The 23,820-nt window shown below is 38.4% G+C and overlaps 1 protein-coding gene across 1 annotated transcript in view; it reads left to right on the forward strand.

Annotated features, from left to right (window-relative positions):
- Window positions 1-1,364: 1,364 nt before the first annotated feature.
- Window positions 1,365-23,820, forward strand: part of LOC148049244 (uncharacterized) — a 51,029-nt gene continuing 28,573 nt past the window's right edge. Inside the window, exon 1 of the mRNA XM_087703585.1 lies at window positions 1,365-1,607. Within this exon, the coding sequence (XP_087559711.1) occupies window positions 1,365-1,607 (243 nt within the window). The remainder of the gene's footprint in view (window positions 1,608-23,820) is intronic.

Here is a 23,820-nt window from a genome sequence, read left to right on the forward strand (position 1 = left end):
TATAAAGCTGCGCATATCAGTCTTGTGATTCTGGGTGGCTTACCCTATGAAACATAAAAACAAGAAATAAACAACACTACAGCTTAGCCAGCCTGGCTTAGTATTTAGGACACCAGGCTAGAAACTGGCAGACTATGAGTCTCCTAGTCTTTCCTTACTCATGAAGCCACCTGGGGCTTTCAGTTACTCACTTTCAGGCTTAAGAGGGAAACAATAGAAAACCACTTCCATAATCTTGCCAAAATAACTGCAAGGACTTATCCAGGCAGTTGCCAAGACTCATGACTGATTAGAAGGCACCAAAAAAGAAAGAAAGAAAGAAAGAACGAAAGAAAGAAAGAAAGAAAGAAAGAAACAAGAAAGAAGGAGAGAAGGAAGAAAAAGAAAGAAAGAAAGACAAACATCAAGATTATTAATGATCTGTTCCTTTGATAACAAAGCCAGATCTTCAAGGTTTTCTCAAAGGATCAGTTCCATCCATATCTCAGGGAGATGCTGCTCCACAGGGTAGATATTACAACAGAGAAGAGATGTTTTCCTGGATCCTACTAGGTGGCACTGTTTCACAAAGGTTACGCTGGAAGTCTTTCAAGCAGGACAGCTTCATGAACTGATTATAAACAACAACGTAACACGGTCCCCAAAATGATTCACTGTAACATCTGTAAAAAAATTATCATGTGCCAGTAATGAAAAATTAGTGGGAATATATAGCTTTATTTATTTATCAAATTTCTACAGTTCTCATTTCACCAAAATGAATCTGGATGGTTTACAATAGTTGGCAAATAGTGAAAACATGAGGTTAAAATATTGTGGGATTCATGCTGACATTAATTATGATTGAAAAGAAGATAGTGTGTATAACTGATTTGGCAATACCAGGGGACAGTAAAATAGAAGACAAAGATTTGGAGAAGATCACAAGGTTTCAAATTCTGGAAATTGAAATTAAAATATTAAACTGGCTCCGGTGGTCCTAGTGGTTATCAGCACACTGGGTGCCATAAACCTTTGAATGATACTTAAAAAATCTGTGCATTGACAAATTTTCCATCTGTCAATTACAAAAAGCCACACTACTGGTGTCTGCACATGTATACTAGACAATACAATACATCATTCTAGGTTCTTGAGAAGAACTTGATATATATGAAAGCCAATATCAACTAAGCACAGGCAGCTGTGATTTCACATTATTGTGTATACACAGAGGGGGTATTCAGCCGGTTCGCACTGGTTCACCTGAACCGGTGGTGGAAATTTTGCCCAGATTGGTGAACCGGTAGAAATGGCCAGCTGGCCATGCCTCCAAACTGATTCCCCCATTGCAGGTTGCCTGCCCAGTCTTGCAAGACAATCGGATGCACATGCACGAAGAATATGGTGGTGACAGCAACAGCTTTTTCACTGACCAGAGGATTTTTCAGAAGCCTGCAGTCAACCGCCACCTCTTTGAGAGCTGGTATGCAAAGCAGGTCTCAAAGAGGCAGAAGCTGGGAGGCTTCTTTGCCAGCCAGCCAATTTCCAGTAGCAGCGGCTGGCTGGGGGCCACCGAAAACTCCAATCAGCTTGTCTTCCAGACTCTGGACCAGCTGCTGTGGAAGGTAAGCAATCAAAAAAGTGGTGGGAGGGAAGGAACTGATGCTAGGGCTGGGACCACTAAAGAAGGGGAAATAGGGGTGACTGGCAAAGGTAGAGGGGGTAGATAGGGAGAAATCCTAAAAAATTCTTACCTTTTCCTGTGGGCGTGGCTTAGTGGGGGGGTCATGTGACTAAGTGGGCATGGGTGTGAGTGATGTCAAGTTGGCCATGCCCACTCAGTCTCATGCCCCCACCTAGTTACACCACTGAATCAGTAGCGGAAATTTTTGAATCTCATCACTGTGTATACAATAATAACATACTAAACTTCTACGCTACCTGACTCTCAATCACTCTGGACAGGTCACAGCAATCAAACAAAAAGGTCTTCACTGCTAATATAAATAATAGCAGAATGGAGGCAAACTCATTCTAGAGGGTAAGTGATGCCACATTGAAGGTATGTTTCGGGATCCTAATGGATGGCATTGTTTAACTAAAGGAACCAGAACATGTCAATCTCAGAAGATGCTATAGGACACAGGCAGGCTCTCAAATAACCAGATTCTATGTCATGGCCTCTTAATTATAGCAGTGAATCTGGTCTCCTTTAATATTTTAATTCACTTTGTTGAATTGAATCTTAGCTGCTTCACAAGGCCTATTATATAATCCCTCAAAATGAGAGATGGGGTAACCATGAACTGGTAAACCGAAGACCAGGCCTGTAATTAAGTTCATGACAGTTTGATCATGCCATAAGATTCAGTCTGATTTGAGTCCGGTATTATTCCTCTTCCTTTTCCCCCTATATGCCATGGGATTTAACCTAACCATTGTTTGGGCCACAGCTGCCATGATGGTGCCAATGCAGACCAATCTGAAGTTCTTGAAAAGTGGATCAGGAATGAATTTTCATGGGCCTTGGAATCTGAATAGACAAGGATCTGAACTATCACTTTACTTGTATCAGGGAAATAAATATCTGCTTCAAAGTAGTTCATTCCAGCTCATGTTCCAGGTTTTGATCATTCAACACAGACCCCTCATAGTTAGCAGAGGTAATTCTCTAAGTATTTAATCAATCTGAAATCCAAACTGGAAGGAACTATTTTCAGCAACACTGCCTGCCCATTTTTAGAATCTCATCTGGCGCTCATTATAATGCCTTTTCTACACTAGATGAAAAGTATTTTAAAAACACTGTAAATGTATAGTTTTGCTTCCCCCCATCTTCCCCATGCCATGTTAACATAATGTTATTATCGATCTCTTTTGATGGTTACTGTAGGTTTATTTCTTTCTAGAACTGAATTTATGGACATATAAGTTTTCCCGTGTTGCATTTGAATGTATTGTTAAACTGCTACATTTGTTATTGTTTTTAATTTTCTTTTACACTTGATGTTCTATTTTATGACAAGTAAAACAAACACTTTTTTTTGGATATTTTAGGATAATGAAAGAATAATATAGGAGGATTTTGAATTCTGGAGATACAACTTAAAAGCATATGTGCCTTGTTTAGCACAGCAAGCATGTTATACTATCCTGAATAGAAGTCCATGTGCTCCATTTTTATTTTCCCAATGAGAGGCACATTTAAAACAAATTAAGCAAAACAGACACCTGTACACACATACACATTAGGAAAAACACTGGAGAAACCAAACACATTATTTCCTTTTAGGGTAAACAGTGTTAGATGAAGCCAGTGGTGGGTTTCAAAAATTGTTGGAACCTACTCTGTGGGTGTGGCCTCCTTTGTGGGAGTGGCTTGCCACCCATGTGACTGGATGGGAGTGGCTTGCCATCCATGTGACCGGATGGGAGTGGCTTGCCACCCATGTGATCAGATGGGAGTGGCTTGCCACCCATGTGACAGGATGGGAGTGGCCTGCCACCCATGTGACCTGGTGGGAGTGGCCAAGACGATGTCACTGAATTCTTTGTTCCAATGGATGAACTACAGTAAGATTAAGATAAGTACAGAAACAATAAAAGAGCTACTTAAAGATGGAAGATGCCTGTTCTTGCCAGTCTTCAGTATCACAGACTCCAACGAATGGGCTGCACAAAGAAGAGACACAGAAAGCAAGATTTTAATTGCATTCACTGCATTGGGATGAAACCAGCACACAAAATAATAGAAAAGGAAAATTACTGTCCTTTTTTGTGTCTTCTGCACCACCACCTCACCACCTTGCTCCAATAACCTGCACAAAGGAGAGACACAGAAAGCAACACCTTAATTGCTTGCACTTCACTATCTCAAGGAGGAACACAGCACAGACCACACCACACCCAGCAATAAAGACAGCTACTTACAGAGGAAATATCACTGGCTTGCCGGTCTTCTGCACACCACCTTATTAGATTTAGGTTTAGGTTTATTGGCTTTACTTTGCTCAAACAACCTGCACAAAGGAGAGACACAGAAAGCAACACTTTAATTGCTTGCACTTCACTATCTCAAGGAGGAACACAGCACAGACCACTCCACACCCAGCAATAAATACAGCTACTTACAGAGGAAGCATCGCTGGTTTGCTGGTCTTCTGCACACCACCTTATTTCTTTACTTTGCTCTGAAAACCTGCACAAAGGAGATATATATAAAGCAAGACTTTAATTACTGGCACTTACACCTTACATAAGAAAAACACAATGAAAGAGATACACTCAAGTACTTACTTGTGTTATTACTTTTCTGGTTGTTGATATCTCCATACTGTTCTTAGGCTTCCAGATTCCTCTGTTGCAGCTTTCCTCGTCTTTACGTGTGGATCATCAGCCGTGTGGTGGTGCGCTCTGAACCAAACTTTCACTGTAGGAATTGGGTCCCATCTCTCAACAGGTATGCCAACAACACTTATCACCATCAGATTACTGATGTTTGGAACAATTAGGCGTGTTCTTTGCTCTGAACATATGAGGTTCATTTTTGAGAACCCCCTTTCCGCCTCTGCTGAACTAACAGCAATTGTCCTGACAATATCTCTAGCTTTTCTGACACTGTCAGGAATTTTGTAGTTATCTGGATTTTTCAGCACATTTTCCAAAAAATCCCTGTAGTCGTTCAAATCAATTTCATAATTAAAAAATACTGCCAAATTCAATCAATGCTTCCTCTGCGTCACCCCAAGGAATGACTACATATTTCATGTTCCAGTAATCTGGCTCCAAATATGTGATAAAGTGTAACTTTTTTACTGCTGGCAATAGGCTACCTGTTCTTAGATAGTCGCAATCCATTAGCCTTTTCTTTAAATTGGTGATGATGCTTTGCAAAAGTTTTTCATGGGGAAAGGCAACAAATCATTGGTTTGGAGCTAAATTGATGTTTTGGAAGGCTTGTGTTTTTAGCAATTCCACAAGTTCTTTCTCATATTTGCCCTTTTTCTGTAGTAGCACTTCAAAAGCACCAATTGTTCACAACACTAACTTTTCGGCCACAATGATATTTGTCGCTCTTCCCTGTAGGGCATTTGACAGAACAGAAATCTCACTTAGGATGTCGATCATCACGGCCAAATCCTGCAAAAAATGTAAATTTTCAAAACGGGAAGCCATGCCTGGGAACCTTTCATTGCCTTGAAAAAACTGAGGTAGCGCTGGATAAGCACACCACACAGCCATGGTTGCCCTTAAACTACAGGCAGCCCATCTTGGTCCCAAAACTCTGCCAATCTTCACAATTTCTATGCCCAATTGCTCGGAAATTTGGAAGAGGTCATTCTGGCTCTTGCAGGATTTGTGGAAGGTGGCGTGCACTTTATCCAGGAAGATCTTGAAGTGGTTGATCTGCTTCACTTCTCTTATTGCATCATCCAGCACAAATTGCAGGTGGTGGTTCAAGCAGTGCCAGATGATGATGTTTGGGAATTCTTGAGCTATTCTGGTGCTGACTCCACATTTTCTTCCCAGCATAACATTGGCACCATCAGAGCAGAAAGCGATCAAATTCTTCCGTAGACATTCGGTGGTAAATCCAACTTTGTGCAAGCTTTCCATTGATGCAGAATATATGGTCTCCGCATCTTGTCTCTGTAATTCTAGAAGCTCAACGAAGATGGTGGCTGGGCATTCTGGATCCTCAACTCTAACAAAAACTGTCAGCACTGGTCTCATTGAAAGTGTTGAGGCTTCATCAATTGTTAGGCACACCTTTAGATTATTGGCAATAATCCTTGAAAACACGGTGGTCTTGATTTGGTTTGCAATGAATTCAATGATTTTCACTGCAGATCTTCATGAATGCAAGCCAACCCCACATCCACTCCAAGTGTATTTAGCAGATTTACTTGCGCTTCGATGTCTGAGAATGGATTACATCTCTGTGCCAGATCGTAAATGGTAGAAAATATTGTGCAAGTACTGGATAAATGTTTCTCAGTTGACTTATCCAGGGGTTTGGTGAAAGTTTCCTGCCCCTGTTGCTTACTGGTCTCCACACAAGTAAGGTGTGCCTTTGATTGAAAATGTTCCCTTAATTTTTTTTCTGAGCAATGCTTGTTGTGTATCCTTGCTTTTCCCTGCTGGTGCCACCTGGAAATGTTTCCACTCTTTGGAAACATGAATACCTTTTCCAATGAGAACATGGGTTTTGCACAGTACTCACAACCCACCTTCTTGTTGGATACTTCCCGTCCATCCTACTTGTCCTTGAAGTGTCTGTATTGATGCAAATTCCAGCAGTCAAGAAGTTGTGGAACTGCAGTGGAGTCAATGGACTTGCTGTTTTCTCCGACCTCAACTGGTGTTAGTGGTCGTGCTGGAGGTGCTGGTGTTGCTGGTGTTGCTGGTGCAGCTGGCGGTGCTGGTGCTTTTTCACGTGGGATTGGTTTTAGCAATTGCCAACTAATGGAAACAGAAATTAGAAATCCAAAAGTATGAAAGAAAACACCAATTATGTAAGGAAAGGTCCCTAAAATGTATAAAGAAATATTACTAGATCATTATTAATGCGTAGATAACTGCAGGACATTACACACCCACACACCCACACACAAACTATGACAGTGCCAGGAAAACACCAAAAAATAAGAATCCCCCCCCCAAAAGACTGCAAATGAAACCAGTTTTTTTTTTTGCCTAAGCCTAAGGACAGGAAAGACAAAGCCACTGGAATAAAAACCATCAAAGCATTGTGGGAAATTATAAAGGACAGGTGCTCACAGAACCATCAACCACCTCAGAATTACCTAAACAATGAGGGTGAAACACACTAAATCTGGCAAAGCTGCCTTGCAAGAAACTTGGCCTGTCCATAAAAAAGCAGCCACTTTGAGACACATAAACCTGGTCTGAACATTTAAAAGCAACATATTGCATCACAAAGAAAACATTTGCAAAAAAGGAATAACATTTATTGTAGTAAATATATTTTATAAATAATTAAAAAATAAAATTTCCCCCAAAAAATTAAAAAAAGATATTCTATAAATAAAAGAAATCCTTAAAAACCATTGTTAAGTATTCCACCAGTAATAATTTATAGTATAACTATTTTAAGGTATTATACCAGCCATAGTATACTGTAACCATTATTCCAATCCACCAGCAATAATTTATGCTGTAACTATTTTAAGGTATTGTACCAGCCATAGTATACTGTAACCAAGCTAGGCCGCCTTCGCCGCCAGCCCACAGCTTTTACGAGGGAAGGCATGAAGGCCTTCCCTCACGAAAGCTAGGCTGCCACCGCCACTGCCGCTGTCCCACCCGCCTTTGGCCACATGGTGTATGCCAGCCTGCGGCTTTTGCAAGGGAAGGCCACTGCCGCTGTGCCACTACTGCCCCTCGCCCACCTTCGGCCGGGTGGTGTATGCCTTCCCTCGCGAAAACTGGGCCACTGCCGCCCACCCGCTTTCAGTAAGCTATACTCCTGAGTCCCGTCGCCCCCCTCGCACTTAGTTGCTTACCTGAGGGGAAGCAGCAAGCTCCTGGAAGGCAAAGGGATTTTTTTTAATGGAGGTCAAGTGCGATGCGAGGCATCTTGGGAACAAGACCCTTTTGAAAAGAGAAGTCTCCAAAGGGGAAAGACTCTTCAAAAGAGGAATGCTAGCCGTTGGCGCCACGCTTTTAAATGCTTCACCTCCAGCCCGCTCACTGATTGCCTGGACTCCAGCCAATCAGTGAGCGGCAGGCTGGGCTAGCTTACTTTAGTGCGGACTGGCGGAGGAGCAAGCAAGCTGCGATGGGCCGGCAAGGGCGCTTTGAAGCGACAGGGTCGGTGCCGGCATTCCCGGAAGTTAATTACTTCCGGGTCCACCGACCAACTGGTTCTCAAGGACCGGCGTGGACCGGTAGGAATCCACCCCTGGATGAAGCACAGGAAAAGAATAAGATTTAAACAAAAGGAAATATAGAGGAAAGAGGAACTAATTTAATTTATACCAACACATTTAGCAATAGCAATAGCACTTATAGTGCTTCATAGTGCTTTTACAGACCTCTCTAAGCAGTTTTATAGAATCAGCATATTGCCCCCAACAATCTGGGACCTCATTTTACCTACCTCGGAAGAATGGAAGGCTGAGTCAACCTTGGAATGGTGAGATTTGAACTGCTGAACTGCAGCTAGCAGTCAGCTGAAGTAGCCTGCAGTACTGCACTCTAACCACTGCGCCACCTCGGCTCTTCCTCTATTCCTCTCCCTAAGCTCTTTTTTTCTATACTGATCCCACACATGCTTTTTACATCAAAGTTATTTTTATCTGGCATTGAAACATTCATATTAAATGAGCGTGTATATTAATAAAAAAGTAGCATGAAATAAGACAACACACACAATCCTTCTAATATCTAAATGCTTTTGGTACTTTTAGAACCAGACAAAATAGTGACCTATAGATCTTAATATTAAACATAATGCTTGGAAAAGAGAGGTCAGTAACCTTTTTATATGCTTTATGACACTATCTGATTTGTGATTCCATGACCTCACCAATTATTATTTATTACATTACTATTACATTACTATTTATTTCCCCGATCATACATTAGCCTCTCTCAGACATTAATGTCAACACATTTCCTGTGAAATCTCCAATGCTTGCCATTTTCATATTAATATATTTTGAAACTATCATAAAATATTCTGAGACATCTATAACTTGACTCATAACTGGAAACACATAAGGATATATTATATCAGCAAGTTCTGGGTGATGGTCAAAAGTGAAATTATTTTGCAGAATAGATATTTAACAAATATTATCCTATACTATTTCTTTAAGCTGTTAACATATTTGTTAAAAATGTTCCTGTTGTCTATAATAGTTTTGTTATCTTTCATTTAGAATGCATTCAACTCTTGATTTGTACCTGTGTATCAAGCTATTTAATTAGCAATATTTCCTAGATGTTTTGCTGAAATGGCAAAATCTGATTTGAACCATTGTTTTGATTTGGAAAATGTATCCAATTCAATTTGATAATTCTATTCATGTTTTTAAATTATCCATTCAGTTTGGAGGTTTCAATCAAATTGCCAAATTGAATCAAGTTGATTGAGTTTTTCAAAAAAGGAATTTATGCATCTGTCCAAAGCATTCATATAAATTCAGAACCACACAATGCAAAGTAAACAATTTGTATCAACTTTACAATTTGATTTAGAAAATCACAGAAAGGCAATTAGATTCAGAGATTTTATTAAATTGACTTCAAATCAAATCCTCAAACTTAATACTTGCCAAAGTACAAAGCAAGCTATTTGCACAACAATATATAAGCTCCTGTTATTCTAAAATAGCAAATCATATCTGGTTGCTAAATCAATCCAAATGCCCCAGAACCTTTCATTCACCATAGGCTGAATTGTGATGAGGTCATATTTCAAATCTAATAGTTTGAACTGATTACATTTCCTTTGCAATACTTGTGATTTTTTTTTTGAATTGTCATTCTCCTAATCTTTGAATCTAAACAGGGAATTTCAATGAATGAATTACATGTGGTACACAGAAAGGGCATCAACTTCATTTAAATAAATAAAGCATTCAGACTAATGGATAAACTTACATACATATGCATCATACTATTCGTTTTCTGGGCAAGCGGTTTTATATAGAGCACAGGGAAGGAGAAAGAAGTAGTAGGGCAAAAGAATTAAAATTGCTATAAATATATATATATATATAAAACAGGCTCCCTCCAAAAGGCTTGAAATATGAAAAAGAAAAAGAAACTACAGAACTAATATTATTTTATGCCAACAACATATATTGTAGTGTTCCACATCATTTTATCCTTGCAAAAAAATAAATAAATGAAGCGCTTCCACTATGTTCTTATTTCTATTTCATGTTGTTCTTTAAACTTTTCACCTATTTCTTTTTTCAGAATCCCATCAACTTTATCCAGTCACAACTTTCACTTTCCTCTTTTCTCTTTTCTCTCAACTGCTCATTCTTCCTTCATACATTTGCTTTGATTCATCTCTTATTCAGTCTCTATGTGACCAAACAGCCTTCATATACTTTTGGTACATCTGACTTAGTATTTATTCAGTAACCATTTTTTCTGACCCCATCTCTGCTTGTATTACTATACATGCTTTTAAAGTAAACTCTTCCCAATGCATTCAGCCTATTTTTATGTTTTTTCTAACATTCTTTTCTTCCATATATCATGGAAATGCTCGTTTCTTACAAAGCCACAGGGCCACTTATTATCTTCATGTAAACACAGAAACATGTTAGCATTTATCCATTCTTGTCTTGCTATTTTGTCCTGGATAATACTAGAACCTAGAGAATATTCAATTAATTTGTCAAGGTTGTTACAACTGGTTCTACATTGTTCTCAAGGGAAATATAGGGACTGATCCTGGCCAGCTGCTTTTCAACATCTTTATACATGACTTAGAGAACTGAATGAAAATAATACTTTTCACTTTTCACTCAAGCCTGCCTTCTAGGAGTCCAACATTCATTTTAGCTTTCCCTTCCTAGTTATCTAGAACTTATCTACATCCATAGCACCAGATATTAGAGGAGAGCAGTCCCTTCTTCTCTGTTGGTCAGGATGAGATCCAGGATCTCATTGTCTTTTCTCTTTGTTTTTCCTTCTATCTTTTAGAAAATGAAATTATTAGTGTGAAAGGCCAGAAATTTGTCACTGACATCCCCTAAACTTTGCTGAAGATGCTACTTAGCCTGGTAAAGAGACATTCGGAAACCAACCCACAAACTTGGAGAATGAACCTTCACCCTCAACTGTGGACATTGTTGATTCCTTATTTTGCGATGGGGAATGATGATTGTAGTATAATCACTTTACATTTTAAAAAAACAAGCAGGAAATGCAGAATGCTCTTTCCAAAACTCAAAAAAATTTTTTTGAATATTGTGGTTCTTCCCACATATGTGACATAGCTTTGTCTCTTTTTTATCATTGGCCCTTGCACTTTTTATCATTAGCCCATGCCGTTCATTTTCTCCAAAAATTGTTTCATCCAGCCATTGTCATCAGCAACAATAAATGTAACACAGCTGTTCTCTGAAATTTTTATAATTTTTTTTGCTAAAAAAATTTAGACCTAAGGAGTAATTGACATTATAATCTAAGCACCAGTAATTGACATTACTTAGACTGTTAAGACTAAGAGATAGTTCACTTTAGCTCATGCTGAATTGCTATTATTTCCCTTCTCCATAAAACAAAGACAACTTATACACTCTGCATTGTCTTTTCAGGTTCAAAGAACACTTCCGAAATCACCTACTGAAGGTCGCAACTCATGTTTTTTTAATTCATTATGTCAAATATTCACAACATAACAAGCTGATGAGAATCTAGAGCTTAAACCTCTGAAATTAGAAAGCAGAAGTAGATTCAGAGTAATAAACAATCTTATCAGGTTAACATGTCATTTTCAAGTTGGTATTGATGTAATTGAAAAGTGCCATGGGCTAGAAAAACAAGATCTTCAGGGAAGATATTGGTCAAATTGTTTTATGCATGCTCAAAGACTCTGACCCCAAACTTCTCTAAATCAATGAAATGATTCTTGTTGACTGTAGTTAACAATTTCAGGGACATTTTAAGTGCCCAGAACCAAAAGCACCCCTTATGTATTACAACAGCTTTTGGTCCCTGGAAAGAAGAACAAGAAGTTACTTGCATACAAGATAAAAATAATAAACAAATGTATCCTTACTACCTCTGTAGAGTAAAAGAGAGCCTTTTCTGTATTGTATTATTTTTACATTCTTCATTTCTACATCATTTCTTATTATCAACACTAAGCATTAAACCAAGGTCTTGTAAATATAAAACCCATGATCTCCATTAAACAAATGGAAAAACCTTAAAATCAATACATTAAAAATATGTAACTTGTTTATTCATATAATGAATCAAAATATGCATTGATATTTGTCAATTCATGTAACATATTGTGAAACCTACATGAAAGAAAACAATGGGTCATATATGTTTAGTGGAAAATAGGCTTTTAAAAATTGGATAAATTAAGGAAAAAAATAAATTAAAGAATATGTAAAGGTCAGAAGTGGTATTCAGCAGGTTGTGACCAATTCTGGCGAACCGGTAGTAGAAATTTTGAGTAATTCAGAGAACTGGTAAATACCACCTCTGACTGGTCCTGCCCCCATCTATTCTCTGCCTCCCAAGTCCCAGCTGATTGGGAGGAAATGGGGATTTTCTAGTAACCTTCTCCTGGAGTGGGATGGGAATGGAGATTTTACAGTATCCTTCCCCTGCCATACCTACCAAGCCACGCCCATAAAACCACACCATGCCCACCAAGCCATGTCCACAGAACCAGTAGTAAAAAATGTACACACACACACAGACACACACAGACACACACACACACACACACACAGAGAGAGAGAAAGAGAGAGAGAGAGAGAGAGAGAGAGAGAGAGAGAGAGAGAGAGAGAGAGAGAGAGAGAGAGAGAGAGAGAGAGAGAAGATTGTAGCAATTACTTAATGGGTTTTCCACATACTGGTAATAGCCCAAGATATTAAATGTTGACATCTAACAAGGCTTCTCTTAGGATATCACTGTGTCTGTAATTCCAGGGGTGGAATCTCATACATAGGGAATGCTCCTTAATGTCAACTTGCAAAGCATCCCTGGCCTGCTCTCGAGTTGCCATAGGCAAGGGAGATGGGAAAATGAACTTTGCAGCTGCAGGGAGAGAGCATTTCAATCAAAATAAAAGTACATTAAAGCCATCTCTCTGTCACTGCCATCTCTGTGGTTAATCACAGTGGCCAGAAGGGAATGATCTCTACAACCTGCGAAATTGCTTCGTTGGAGAATTCGATTGATGATACACCTTGGGGGGAGGGGGGAAACAGGGTCAGAGCTGGGATGTAAATTAAGTGGGGTCAGAGTTGGCTTCACTTGGAATGTGAGGACATGAAGCTTCTAATAAATAACTGGATCTCTTTTGAAGCTTGGGTCAAGGCTCTTGATTTAATTAGGGCATCGGTGGCAACCCTGACAGTTATTTTGAAAGCCAGAGGTAGATTTTGAGCACTGTATGTTTGTTTGTTTTGAACTTCAACAGCAATAGATTTTGCTCCTTTTCTCCTGAGGTGTTAGCATAATGTTTGACCCATGAATATTGTGAATAGGTATTATAAAAATTGCTACAAAGAATAGTAGAAGCTCCTTCAGTATCAATTATTCTTTTTGCTTAACCTTACAGATTAATATGGAAGTGATATAAAATGAATTCATGTGTGTGTGTGTGTTTGTGTGTGTGTTTGAAATCTACACACAGCTCTGAAGTGTACCTGTGCTAATTGTCTGTAATTTTCCCTAGCTTCACCTGTTGCTTTGTATCAGGCAAAAAGTTTATGATACACCTAGAAGTATGGGCAGGCACAGCTAGCTGAATCAGTTTGAATGTAGAATTTCTGGTATGAAAGATGGAATTGAATGCCAAGCTTAAGTCTACAAAAAGGACTCTTGCATAGGTTATTGGGGATTAAAGATGTTGCAAGGTGTAGCACGGTGCCATATTGACAGCATTATCTGCCAATCTGTTTGCATGGTAGACAAACTGCAAGGGATCTAACAATGGATACCTGATGCTTTACAGGTGGGCCAACATTAACCTTTCAAATGTCTTCATAACTACAGATGTCACAGCGATGGGTCTGTAGTCATTCTGCTCTTTGATGGAGAGTTTCTTGGGCACCAGAATGATAGTAGAGTGTTTGAAGCAAGGAGCAATATAAGACATCTCCTGGTCTTCAGTGATTTATTGAAAATGCTGGTGAAGATGGGGGCCAGTTGATCAACACAGGCTTTTAAGCAAGTAGGAACTATTCCCTGGGCCTGATGCTTTTTACCCATACACACAGACCACCCCATGGTCATTCTGAGTGCTTGGAATCTAGCTTGCCTTTATGACTGGTTGCAGTGTCCTACATGTGCAACCAATCATGTGACCATGATTTGCAACATTCTTTGCCAAGAAGTGCTCATTTGGAAGAATGGAGTCACACTTATAACTGTGGCATTTGCTTAACACCTGTGAAGCTTTAATGACCACTGATTTGCTTAATGACCTCCACAAAAATGTCCAGTCTGGTCATGCAGGTATCCCAATTTATGACCATAATAATGTATGACCCTAAATCAATCCCAATTATGGTTCTAAGTTGAGAACTATAGGTAAATATATGCATTGCAGAAATCCAAGAAGAAAACTATCATTAATATTCAAACAAAATAATTTACATTAAAACCTTTAAAAATGGTTTGAAGTTAATGACATTCAAGACAATCAAATAATCACATGGTTTTCATTAGTTACAATTACCACTTTGTACCATGACACAGAGATCTGAAGCAAATAATGGCTTATGAAAATTAAATGCATGCAATTAAATAAGAGAAAGCTAAAGCAAGGGATTTTGAGAAACAATTCATTTTAATTATTAACACATTGTTCACCTATTGGCCAAATAAGAAATGAAGAGAAGAGAAGAGAAAGAAAAGATTACATTACAGCCTTTCACCATAGCAAATAAATAAACATATAGTTATAACGATTATATACACAGAAATATACATATAAAAAGTTAAAGGAATGCAAGGTTTTATGCTATGGAGACAGGAGAAATGATTTTTTTTTCTTATCAAGGAATGGAACAGCTTGCATTTGGAAGTTGTGGGAGTTTCATCAATGGAGGCTTTCAAGGGGAGATTAGACTGCCATTTTCTGGGGATGGTGTAGGGTCTCCTGCTTGAGTAGGAGTTTGGACTAGATGACCTACAAGGTCCTTTCCAACTCTGTATCTACGAAGGAGAGAGAACAAGAAGAAACACCTTCCTACCAGACTTGGGTTTCACTGACATGTAATACTTCTATACAAATCTAGGAGAAGCCAAGTTAAAAAAGAAGGGCATTGGAAAATGAAGTATAGAGGAAGAGAAAGGCTGAGAGAATGAGAAAGAGGTAGAGAGAAATCTATTCAGCTGATTCTGCCTTTTGCATAAAACTTAAAATAGCTTTTTTTAAATAGAAAAAAGCTTGAGAGACAGCTTGAGAGAAAACAATAACACTGTACAGGAGTACAATCTATTCCTTATAAAGGGATTTCTATCCTGAGACAAAAATATTGCTCCTTCTGGAGTATCCATTTGAGAAAACAGGGAGAAAAGGAAGATAGCAGAGACTAAAAGCCATCAGTCAGGGTCATAGAAAGTCTTTGCTTATCAGATTACAAAAAATGATCACATGACCCTGGGACACTGCAACCATCATTAATATGAATCTGTTGCCAAGTGTCTGAATTTTGATTATGTGCAGTATGGGGATGCTGCAATGATCATAAGTGTGAAAAATGGTCATAAGTCACTTTTTTCAGCATCCTTGTAAACTTCAAATAGCCACTAAATGAACTGTTGTGAGTCGAGGATTACCTATATCTGAACTGAATCTTTCAATTATATATGTGCATGTACATACCTGAGTGGGACGTGGTGGCTCAGTGGCTAAAACACTGAGCTTGTTGATCAGAAAGGTCGGCAGTTCGGTGGTTCAAATCCCTAGCGCCGTATAATGGAGTGAACGCCCGTTACTTTTCCCAGTTTCTGCCAACCTAGCAGTTGGAAAACATGTAAAAATGCAAGTAGAAAAATAGGAACCACCTTTGGTGGTAAGGTAACAGTGTTATGTGCCCTTTTGGCATTTAGTCATGCCACCACATGACCACAGAAACGTCTTTGGACAGCGCTGGCTTTTCGGCTTTGAAATGGAGATGAGCATGGGAACGACTAGCACATACTATGTGAGAGGGAAACCTTGTATGCCTGCACATATGCATATATAAAAATATTGGCAATAAAATATTGCTGATAAAAATTATAGGCATATATGCAGAGGAAGAAGAAAGAGAAAACCCAAAATCTTGAATGCAATCAATTGTGGTGTTAGGAAGAAGCAGATGCTGTCTTGTTTCTCATTTTCTGTTCATGTGGTTTGGTTGTTTATGTGGCACAAATAAAAGAAGCACATTTTCTAAACTCCTGCAGCGCACTTGATTAGCCCTTTGGTGGCAGATGTGTTTCAGTGTAATGGAATCCAACAGGTATAAAGAAGAGCCTGGCTCTGTGGTTGGTTCAAAATAGCAGCAATGGAATTTCTCTTGTTTGTCATCTCTATGGCAAGTATCAAGTATTTGAGATCTAAAGTCTGAAGATAACTGCTCCCTCCCTTGTTTGCAGCCTGACAAATCAAATTAGAAGTGTAAAATATTGTGCACAGAGTGAAAAGGCCCTGTGCCTGAACAATGAGAAATGGATGTGATAACAGTATGTATCTTTTCATTTATATATCTATGTCTATAGCAATCTATATTTATCCATCTGTCTGTCTCTGCATATTGTGCATTAAAAAAAAAGAATATTTCTCTGCATTCTGCTTATCTCCTTGGCTCTAACTGGTTACACATTTTGTTTTTACACAAGCCAACATTTTTCAACAGCTTCCCCCCCCCCTTCCCCCATGTACTCCCTGTGTGTTTGCCTTCTGGTTGTAATAGAATAATTTCTAAGTCTTTAGAATCTGTGTCTTTGCAGGTGGGGATGGATGTTGTGGCCCAACAGCTGAGCTGGTGGTGGAATCTGACAGCGATGAACACTATGGGACTGCCCTGGAGGCTGAGGAAGACTCTGGGGGGTGTTCGGAGTCAGAGCAGGGACTAGAGAGGCCTGTTGGCCACCAGGTGGCGTCTGAGTCAGGGAACAGTGAGGAAGAACAGGGGGAGACTGTCTCTGACTCAGACGCCACCTGGTGGCCAACGTATGGATAGGGCTGCGAGGAGGAGGGAGCAGCTTTGGAAAAAGGGTCACAGAAGGAAATAGGAACACGTGTCTACTGATTGGCCCCTCCCGGAGAGCTTATAGGTGAGGCAACGGGAGGGGAATTTTGCAGGAAACAACAATTTACTGATCCAGCCTAGAGAAAGATTGGGAGAATTTCATGAGTTCAAGCCTTCTGGGTAGGGCAAAAATGGCTGCTCCCCCCCCCCCAGAGGCACTTCAGAGACCAAAAATGCCCTCCCAGAGCCTCCACGTGAGCCCTGTACTTATCTGACATCCTTGGAGACTCCTGGGAAGTGAAGGACAGTGTGGGCGGGCCAGTCAAAAATCAGATGGCCATTGCACATGTGAGCTGAATTGAGCTAGGGCAATGCTGGTATGCCCACAGATATGGCTCCGTGTGCCACCTGTGCCATCCGTGCCATAGGTTCGCCATCACAGCACTAGACTGTGTTTCATTCTGTAAAACAAAGAATAACTCCATCAACTCCCAGACATTTCAACTTTCCCCCTTGCTTTTTAGCTTTAGTTAGTACATAAAGAGTGATACCCCGGGCTTTTGCTTGGAAGCTAAGCAGGGTCAGTCCTGGTTAATACTTGGATGGGAGAGTAGCAGGAAATCCCAGGCCTGTAGGCTGGATAGCAATGCAAACTGTTTCCATTCTACTGCCAAGAAAATGACAAAGTTATTTTAAAGGAAGTTACCAGGAGTCAAGCTTGATTTAAGGGCACCTTTACCTTTATATTTATGCAGCAAGTAGGATTTTGGGTGACCTCTATGCTAATACTAAATTACTTGGCACTCAGGTATAGTAAATGAATGCATTTGATATCACAGCAGGCATAGCAATAAATCTCAGCTTTCCAGACACTTAACCCTATACTCAGGAACTAGCTAACAACAGCCCTTGTCTTTTATCACAGACAAGAATAAAGCCATATCTTTGAAAAAGATCTGAAAACTAAAATGCACAAAAATCATGGCATATATGCACGCATATGTATCAGTCTGATCCAAGATTTAAATTCTAGGGTTTTTTAAAAAGTCAATGGAAATTTACCTGGTCTCTTCTTGGCCTTGGGACTGGGAGATGTACTCAATATTTATATAACTGTTCTCCCCGGCCTGGAAGCAATTGATTCCTGTATTAGTATCCTCATTCTATATATTTGAGAGACGTAAGTGTCTTTGTAGGAATATTTTTGTGAACCATTTTGCTGCTGTGCTTGCATAATTAAGATACAAAGGTGTATTTCTTACACAAATAACTAAAAAAACAGAGAAAATGCAAAAATGACCGAGAACTGAATGGATGTGTTCATGAAAAAACAAATTCTTACTGTTTCTGTTTTACAGTCCTTGTTAGTGAAACACAATTATAGCCTACAGATTTTTTTGTACATATTGTAGAAAATTGTAATATATTTTGTCAAGTCTTATACCATCTTAAAGTTTTGAATGCATTTTTATTATATTTATGTTACTAGCCACATAAGATATCCAAGGATCTCTTTTAAGGAAAAACAATAATGATTTTTTTTTTTTACTATACTCTGATATATGTTTTCATGAATGGCTTAAAAACATTTTTTCTTCCAAAATAAGCATTTTAAAAACATGGCTATTACTATTTGGTCCAAGTATTAGTAGCTTAACTTTTTCTCCCTTTAATGCATTTCTTTTCATGGGGGCAGAATGTTCAAATTCACTTTCAGCAGAAATTGAGTTTTTATATCCCTATTGTGTAGTTTTGCTAAAAGAAAATTGAGTGAGTGAGTGAATGAGAGAAAAGTTCAGTAACACTAACAGTGTCTTTATTCTTAAACACATTCTTTCCAGACTAAGAACTTAGACAAAAGTGGATTAAAGCTCCACTGAAGTTGTTTAAAAGCAGTGAAGTGAAACTAATATACACAATTGTGAAGGCTTTTCTTATTTTATAATTTTCAACAAGAATATTTATTTTATATTTTCCTGATCCTGGGATTGCTTTAGAAAGCACATCTTTGTCATTTCAGAGGCAGTGAACAAAAGCAAAACATATGTCTAATCATTTCAGATGAGCACACTGTCCCAGTGAATGAATGTGATCTAAAACTGACTGATTTCACTATTTGGGGGCATCACACTTTTTAAAAAGATGTCACAAATTTTTCAAATGTATAACTTCTATCCCTGAAAAGCTATTTTGGATATAAATGTTATATTGTCAAGAGCAAAGTGTGCAACAGATAAAACATTTTGTCCATTATGGGTATTTTTCCCTCCTACTGGATGCATTAAAAGTGGAACATTTCTGTTCAGATAATTAACAAAAAATAAAACATATTACCCTATTTCCCTGAAAATAAGTTCTCACAGGATAATAAGGCCAATTGGACTTTTGAGCGCATGAGCTAAAATAAGCCCTCCCCTGAAAATAAACCCTCTCTTTTCCCTTTCTTTCTCATTAAACCAATTGAAAATAAATATTTAGTAAACTTCTTATAAGTGATATGTGGAATTCTCTTTCCTTACGTAAATGGGAGGAATGAATAGTACAGTTTTGCAAAGCCTTTGTAAGACCTCAATTGGAATACTGCATCCAGTTCTGGTCACTATAATACAAAAAAGATGTTGGGACTCTGGAAAGAGTTCAGAGAAGAGCTGATTAGGAGGCTGGAGTCTAAAACATATGAAGAACGGTTGCAGGAATTGGGTATGTCTAGTCTAAGGAAAAGAAAGAGTAGGGGGACATGATAGCACTGTTCCAATACTTGAGGGCTCCTACAAAGATGAGGAGGACAAACTATTTTCCAAAGCACCAAAAGGCAAGACAATAAATAATGGTTGGAAGCTAAGCAAGGAGAGAAGCAACCTAGAACTAAGGAGAAATTTCCTAATGGTGAGAGCAATTAACCAATGGGATAACTGGCCTTCAGAAATTATGAGTGCTCCATCACGGAAGGCTTTCAAAAAGAGACTGGATGACCATTTGTTTGAAATGGTATATGGTCTCCTGCTTGAGCAGGGGTTGGACTAGAAGACCCCTGAGGTCCCTTCCAACTCTATTATTCTATGTCCTATGTTCTAAGAATCGGGAGAGCATGTCAGTATATGTATGATCTTCTTCTCTACCTTCCTAGAATACAGAAAATTCTCCCAGTCTAGGTGGGCTGCTTCTTCTTCTTTTTTCCCCAAACCAGGAAGCAGGACTATAGATTAGCAATAGCAATAGCAATAGCAATAGCAGTTAGACTTATATACCGCTTCATAGGGCTTTCAGCCCTCTCTAAGAGGTTTACCGAGTCAGCATATCGCCCCCACTGTCTGGGTCCTCATTTCACCCACCTCGGAAGGATGGAAGGCTGAGTCAACCTTGAGCCGGTAAGATTAGAACCGCTGAACTGCAGATAACAGTCAGCTGAAGTGGCCTGCAGTACTGCACCCTAACCACTGCGCCACCTCGGCTCTTAAAGGACTGATGTGAGAGAGAAGAAAACTAACAGCAGCATTCAGAGCTGCTTCTTCTATATAGGAAACTTTAAAAAAATACCCCCAAAGGAAAAGAGAAATCTCTTTCTCCAGAGAATAAAACTTGGGAAGCTGGAAGACATTTTTTTTAAACAACGCATTTGGAGGGAAGTCAAAGAGTGAAACAGACATGGGAATAGAAAAAATAACTAAGACAGGTATAGAATTTAAAGAAAGTCTCTAAGCATCAAACTTGGAAAGGAGTTCAGTAACCAAATAAATATCAAGGTGAACATACACAGTATCTCTTGTTCCATAGTGTCCAGGAGCAGGTACAGGCTTCTGTTCAGGTTTTCTACCTGACAGAGATAAAAGCAAAATAAATGTTGGAGCAAAAATTCATTGCTATTTTCTCACATTATGATGATGAAGATGATGATGATCTTTCCATCTGATCCTTTGGAATCCCTTTAATTTCTCTTTGTTTGATTATGTATAAAAGGTTCTATTATGGAGGAGGAGCCAATGTCCCCATGGTACGGATGTGTGGTCCCAATGCTCTGAGACTGCAGCCAATACTTTTGCCACTGGGGGGTTCAATCGGACCTAAACCGTCCTGAAGAGATGGTGAACAGGAAGAATAAGTCTTGCTGATTCGGGAATATTGCAAAATCCCTGAAAAAAGCAAGAAAAAATCTTCAAGCTAGTGACAAAAGACAGCTGAGGCTGATTAAGTGAGGATGGATGGCTATGGAATGGAAGGGAACAGAAAGAGAAAGTGTGATCATCTGGGGAATTGTTTCTGTTTTGGAAAAAAAACTGCCCCAAAGAATCTCTTTTTTATGCTAAACTAAACTCTTAACCAGAAGAAGTCAGCGGCGGAATTGATCTTCATTGTTTTGTTTTGGTCAGTATGCTTTTCTTCTTGTAACTATTGAAATACTCTTGCAACTTTTTCTCCCCCCCCCCCCTTGCTTAAAGTGAACGAACTGGTTTTTCTTCTTCGGCTTCTTCCTGCCTTATTTTTCAAGTAAGTAGTAATTTAGTAACCTATAGATGGCTATGTTAAAAAATAATTGATAAGGGCAATAAGGCATACATATATGTTGGCTTGATGAGAAGAAAATAGATATAACAGTAAAGGATTTTTTGTTAACCAATATTAATTATAACAACTAACAATGGAATGATAAGGATAAGGGATACAGTTAATGATACATACATGTACCACCATAACAAAAGGAACATGGACACAAATTGTAAACAGTGATTTGAGGGGAGAAAAGGACTTAGATATTTTGTCAACTAATTTTTGTTTAGAATATGTTATAAAGGTTTAAGGCTATTGGATGACTCTGCAATAATTAATGAAATGCCATTAGGTGGTTGTGTTTTTTAATTATGGATTATTCTAGGCAAAAGAACAAAAAAAAATTTCAGTTAAATGAGAACTATAATATGTTGAAAGTAAGACTCATCAAGAACTTTGATATTCGATATGAAAGTAAGTAATGACTCTGGAAGAGATGCACGAAAGCTAATTGTAACCAATTGACACACTTTCTACAAGATGTAATATAAGATGATTATTTTTGTGTGTGTTGTTTGTTTAGTAAAAATAAAAAAGGTTTTTTTTTTAAAAAAAAGGTTCTATTATGATTTGTGTTCATTTCTCCTTCGTGTACCATGCATTATCATGCCACTCAGTTCTAAGTCAAGCTACCCTCTGATTCACAGGTTAGCAAAACGGGTATTTTTTTCTACTCTGGATAATTTCTTAAAAAGTAGTTATTAAGCATATTTAAGCTGTATTTCTACAAAGTTGACCTTTTTGTCTTTCTTAGATTCAATTTGTAAATTTTAAAACTATTTACTAAAAAGCATTCACATAAGGTGTAATCCCCTCTTCCCTACAAAATATATATATATATATGTGTGATTTGTGCATATTAATCAGAGCTGAAGGAAACCTACTCATTTCTACCGTAGAAATTTGAAATATGCTTTCTGGAAAAAGTTTTTTTTTAAAAAAATGAGTAAGAAAAAAATAATAATTGATCTCTGCCCTAACTAGTGAGTAAGTCATACTCCCTAATGACATGGCGTGGTTTATCTAATCTACAAAGAATCACTTTAATTAAAACCAGGCATTTATTATTTTTCTTCCTTTTTTTTCAACTGTGGGTTGTACTTACTCTTGGAAATGCCTGGGATTGTGTATGTGTGTGTGTAGATTTCCAAAAGCCAAGACAAAGAAGTTACTATGGCCAGGATAAAAACCAAGATTTAATATGCATTTAAATTAAACATTTTCTCTCTCTATTTCCTCTTTTCCCCTTCAGTCATGTTAAAATAACAAATTTTAATGCTATCACTACTAATGCTATTTAATAGGAGATATTGTATGTAGTGTAGTTTCAGATTGTACATTCATATAATTAATTTATTTTGGATATCCTGTGGCCTATAGGATTCATGTTATCCCAGGCCGAGTTTGTTCAGCCCATATCGCCATCATTGTGATGTGAGGGAAAAGTGAACTGAGCATCTGTAAAGTTTAACACAAGCTTATTTTGCATCAAAAGGCATTTCCAAAACTCAAATTAAAATAAATCTGAACTTTGTAGCCTCTGATGATATTGCTTTGTCTCTTGGCCTCACTCTACATCTTTTTTCTCCAGTGCAGTCCCTGGAGGAAAAAGATGTTTCCCTGTCCTCTGATTCGATGGAGAAGTTGTGTCTGACCCACCGTGACCCCATGGACAATGTTCCTCCAGGCCTTCCTGTCCTCTACCATCCTCTGGAGTCCATTTAAGCTCATGCTTACTGCTTCAGTAACTCCATCCAGCCATCTCATTCTCTGTCATTCCTTCTTCTTTTGCCCTCAATCTTTCCCAGCATTAGGCTCTTCCTCAGTGAGTCTTTCCTTCTCATTAGGTGATTAGACAGTGATGTCCTCATTCTAAATTGGATTTCATTGTACTCAGAAATACCAAACACCTAGAGTATGATGTCATCACGTTTATATATGATATTTAGCTCCACAAAGTTATCTATCACCGCACTGCTAAAATTAGGATTAAATACACATGAAAATAAATAACAAACAAGGAAAACCTAAACAATGGAAAAGGTAAATATTTAAGGATATGTTTCTTGTCAAAGCAAAGTAAAAAAAAAAATACAAAGGTCACTTTCAAGTTTATGAAGACAAAAATATCTGCTATTAGAGTTCAAGCTAAGTTGGCTTCCAAAATTATACATAAGGATCTATCAGTCTGAAACATCATGGTGCATAACTGTAACTGGTCCAAAACTATTTTTGAAAGAACTATTGCATCCATCAATTTGACAAGGCAAAGTTATAGATTTAGCCACCCAGTTTAGACAGCAAGGGTATTTTTCTTTCAACCTCTTTCCACATAGAAAAGAAGGAGAAAGTTCATCTGATCCTAATTTA

This window comes from Thamnophis sirtalis, unplaced genomic scaffold (assembly GCF_051295495.1).
Source record: "Thamnophis sirtalis isolate CommonGarterSnake01/CBP01778 unplaced genomic scaffold, rThaSir2_p1.2 scaffold_2, whole genome shotgun sequence".
In the NCBI taxonomy this organism is placed as follows: Eukaryota; Metazoa; Chordata; class Lepidosauria; order Squamata; family Natricidae; genus Thamnophis; species Thamnophis sirtalis.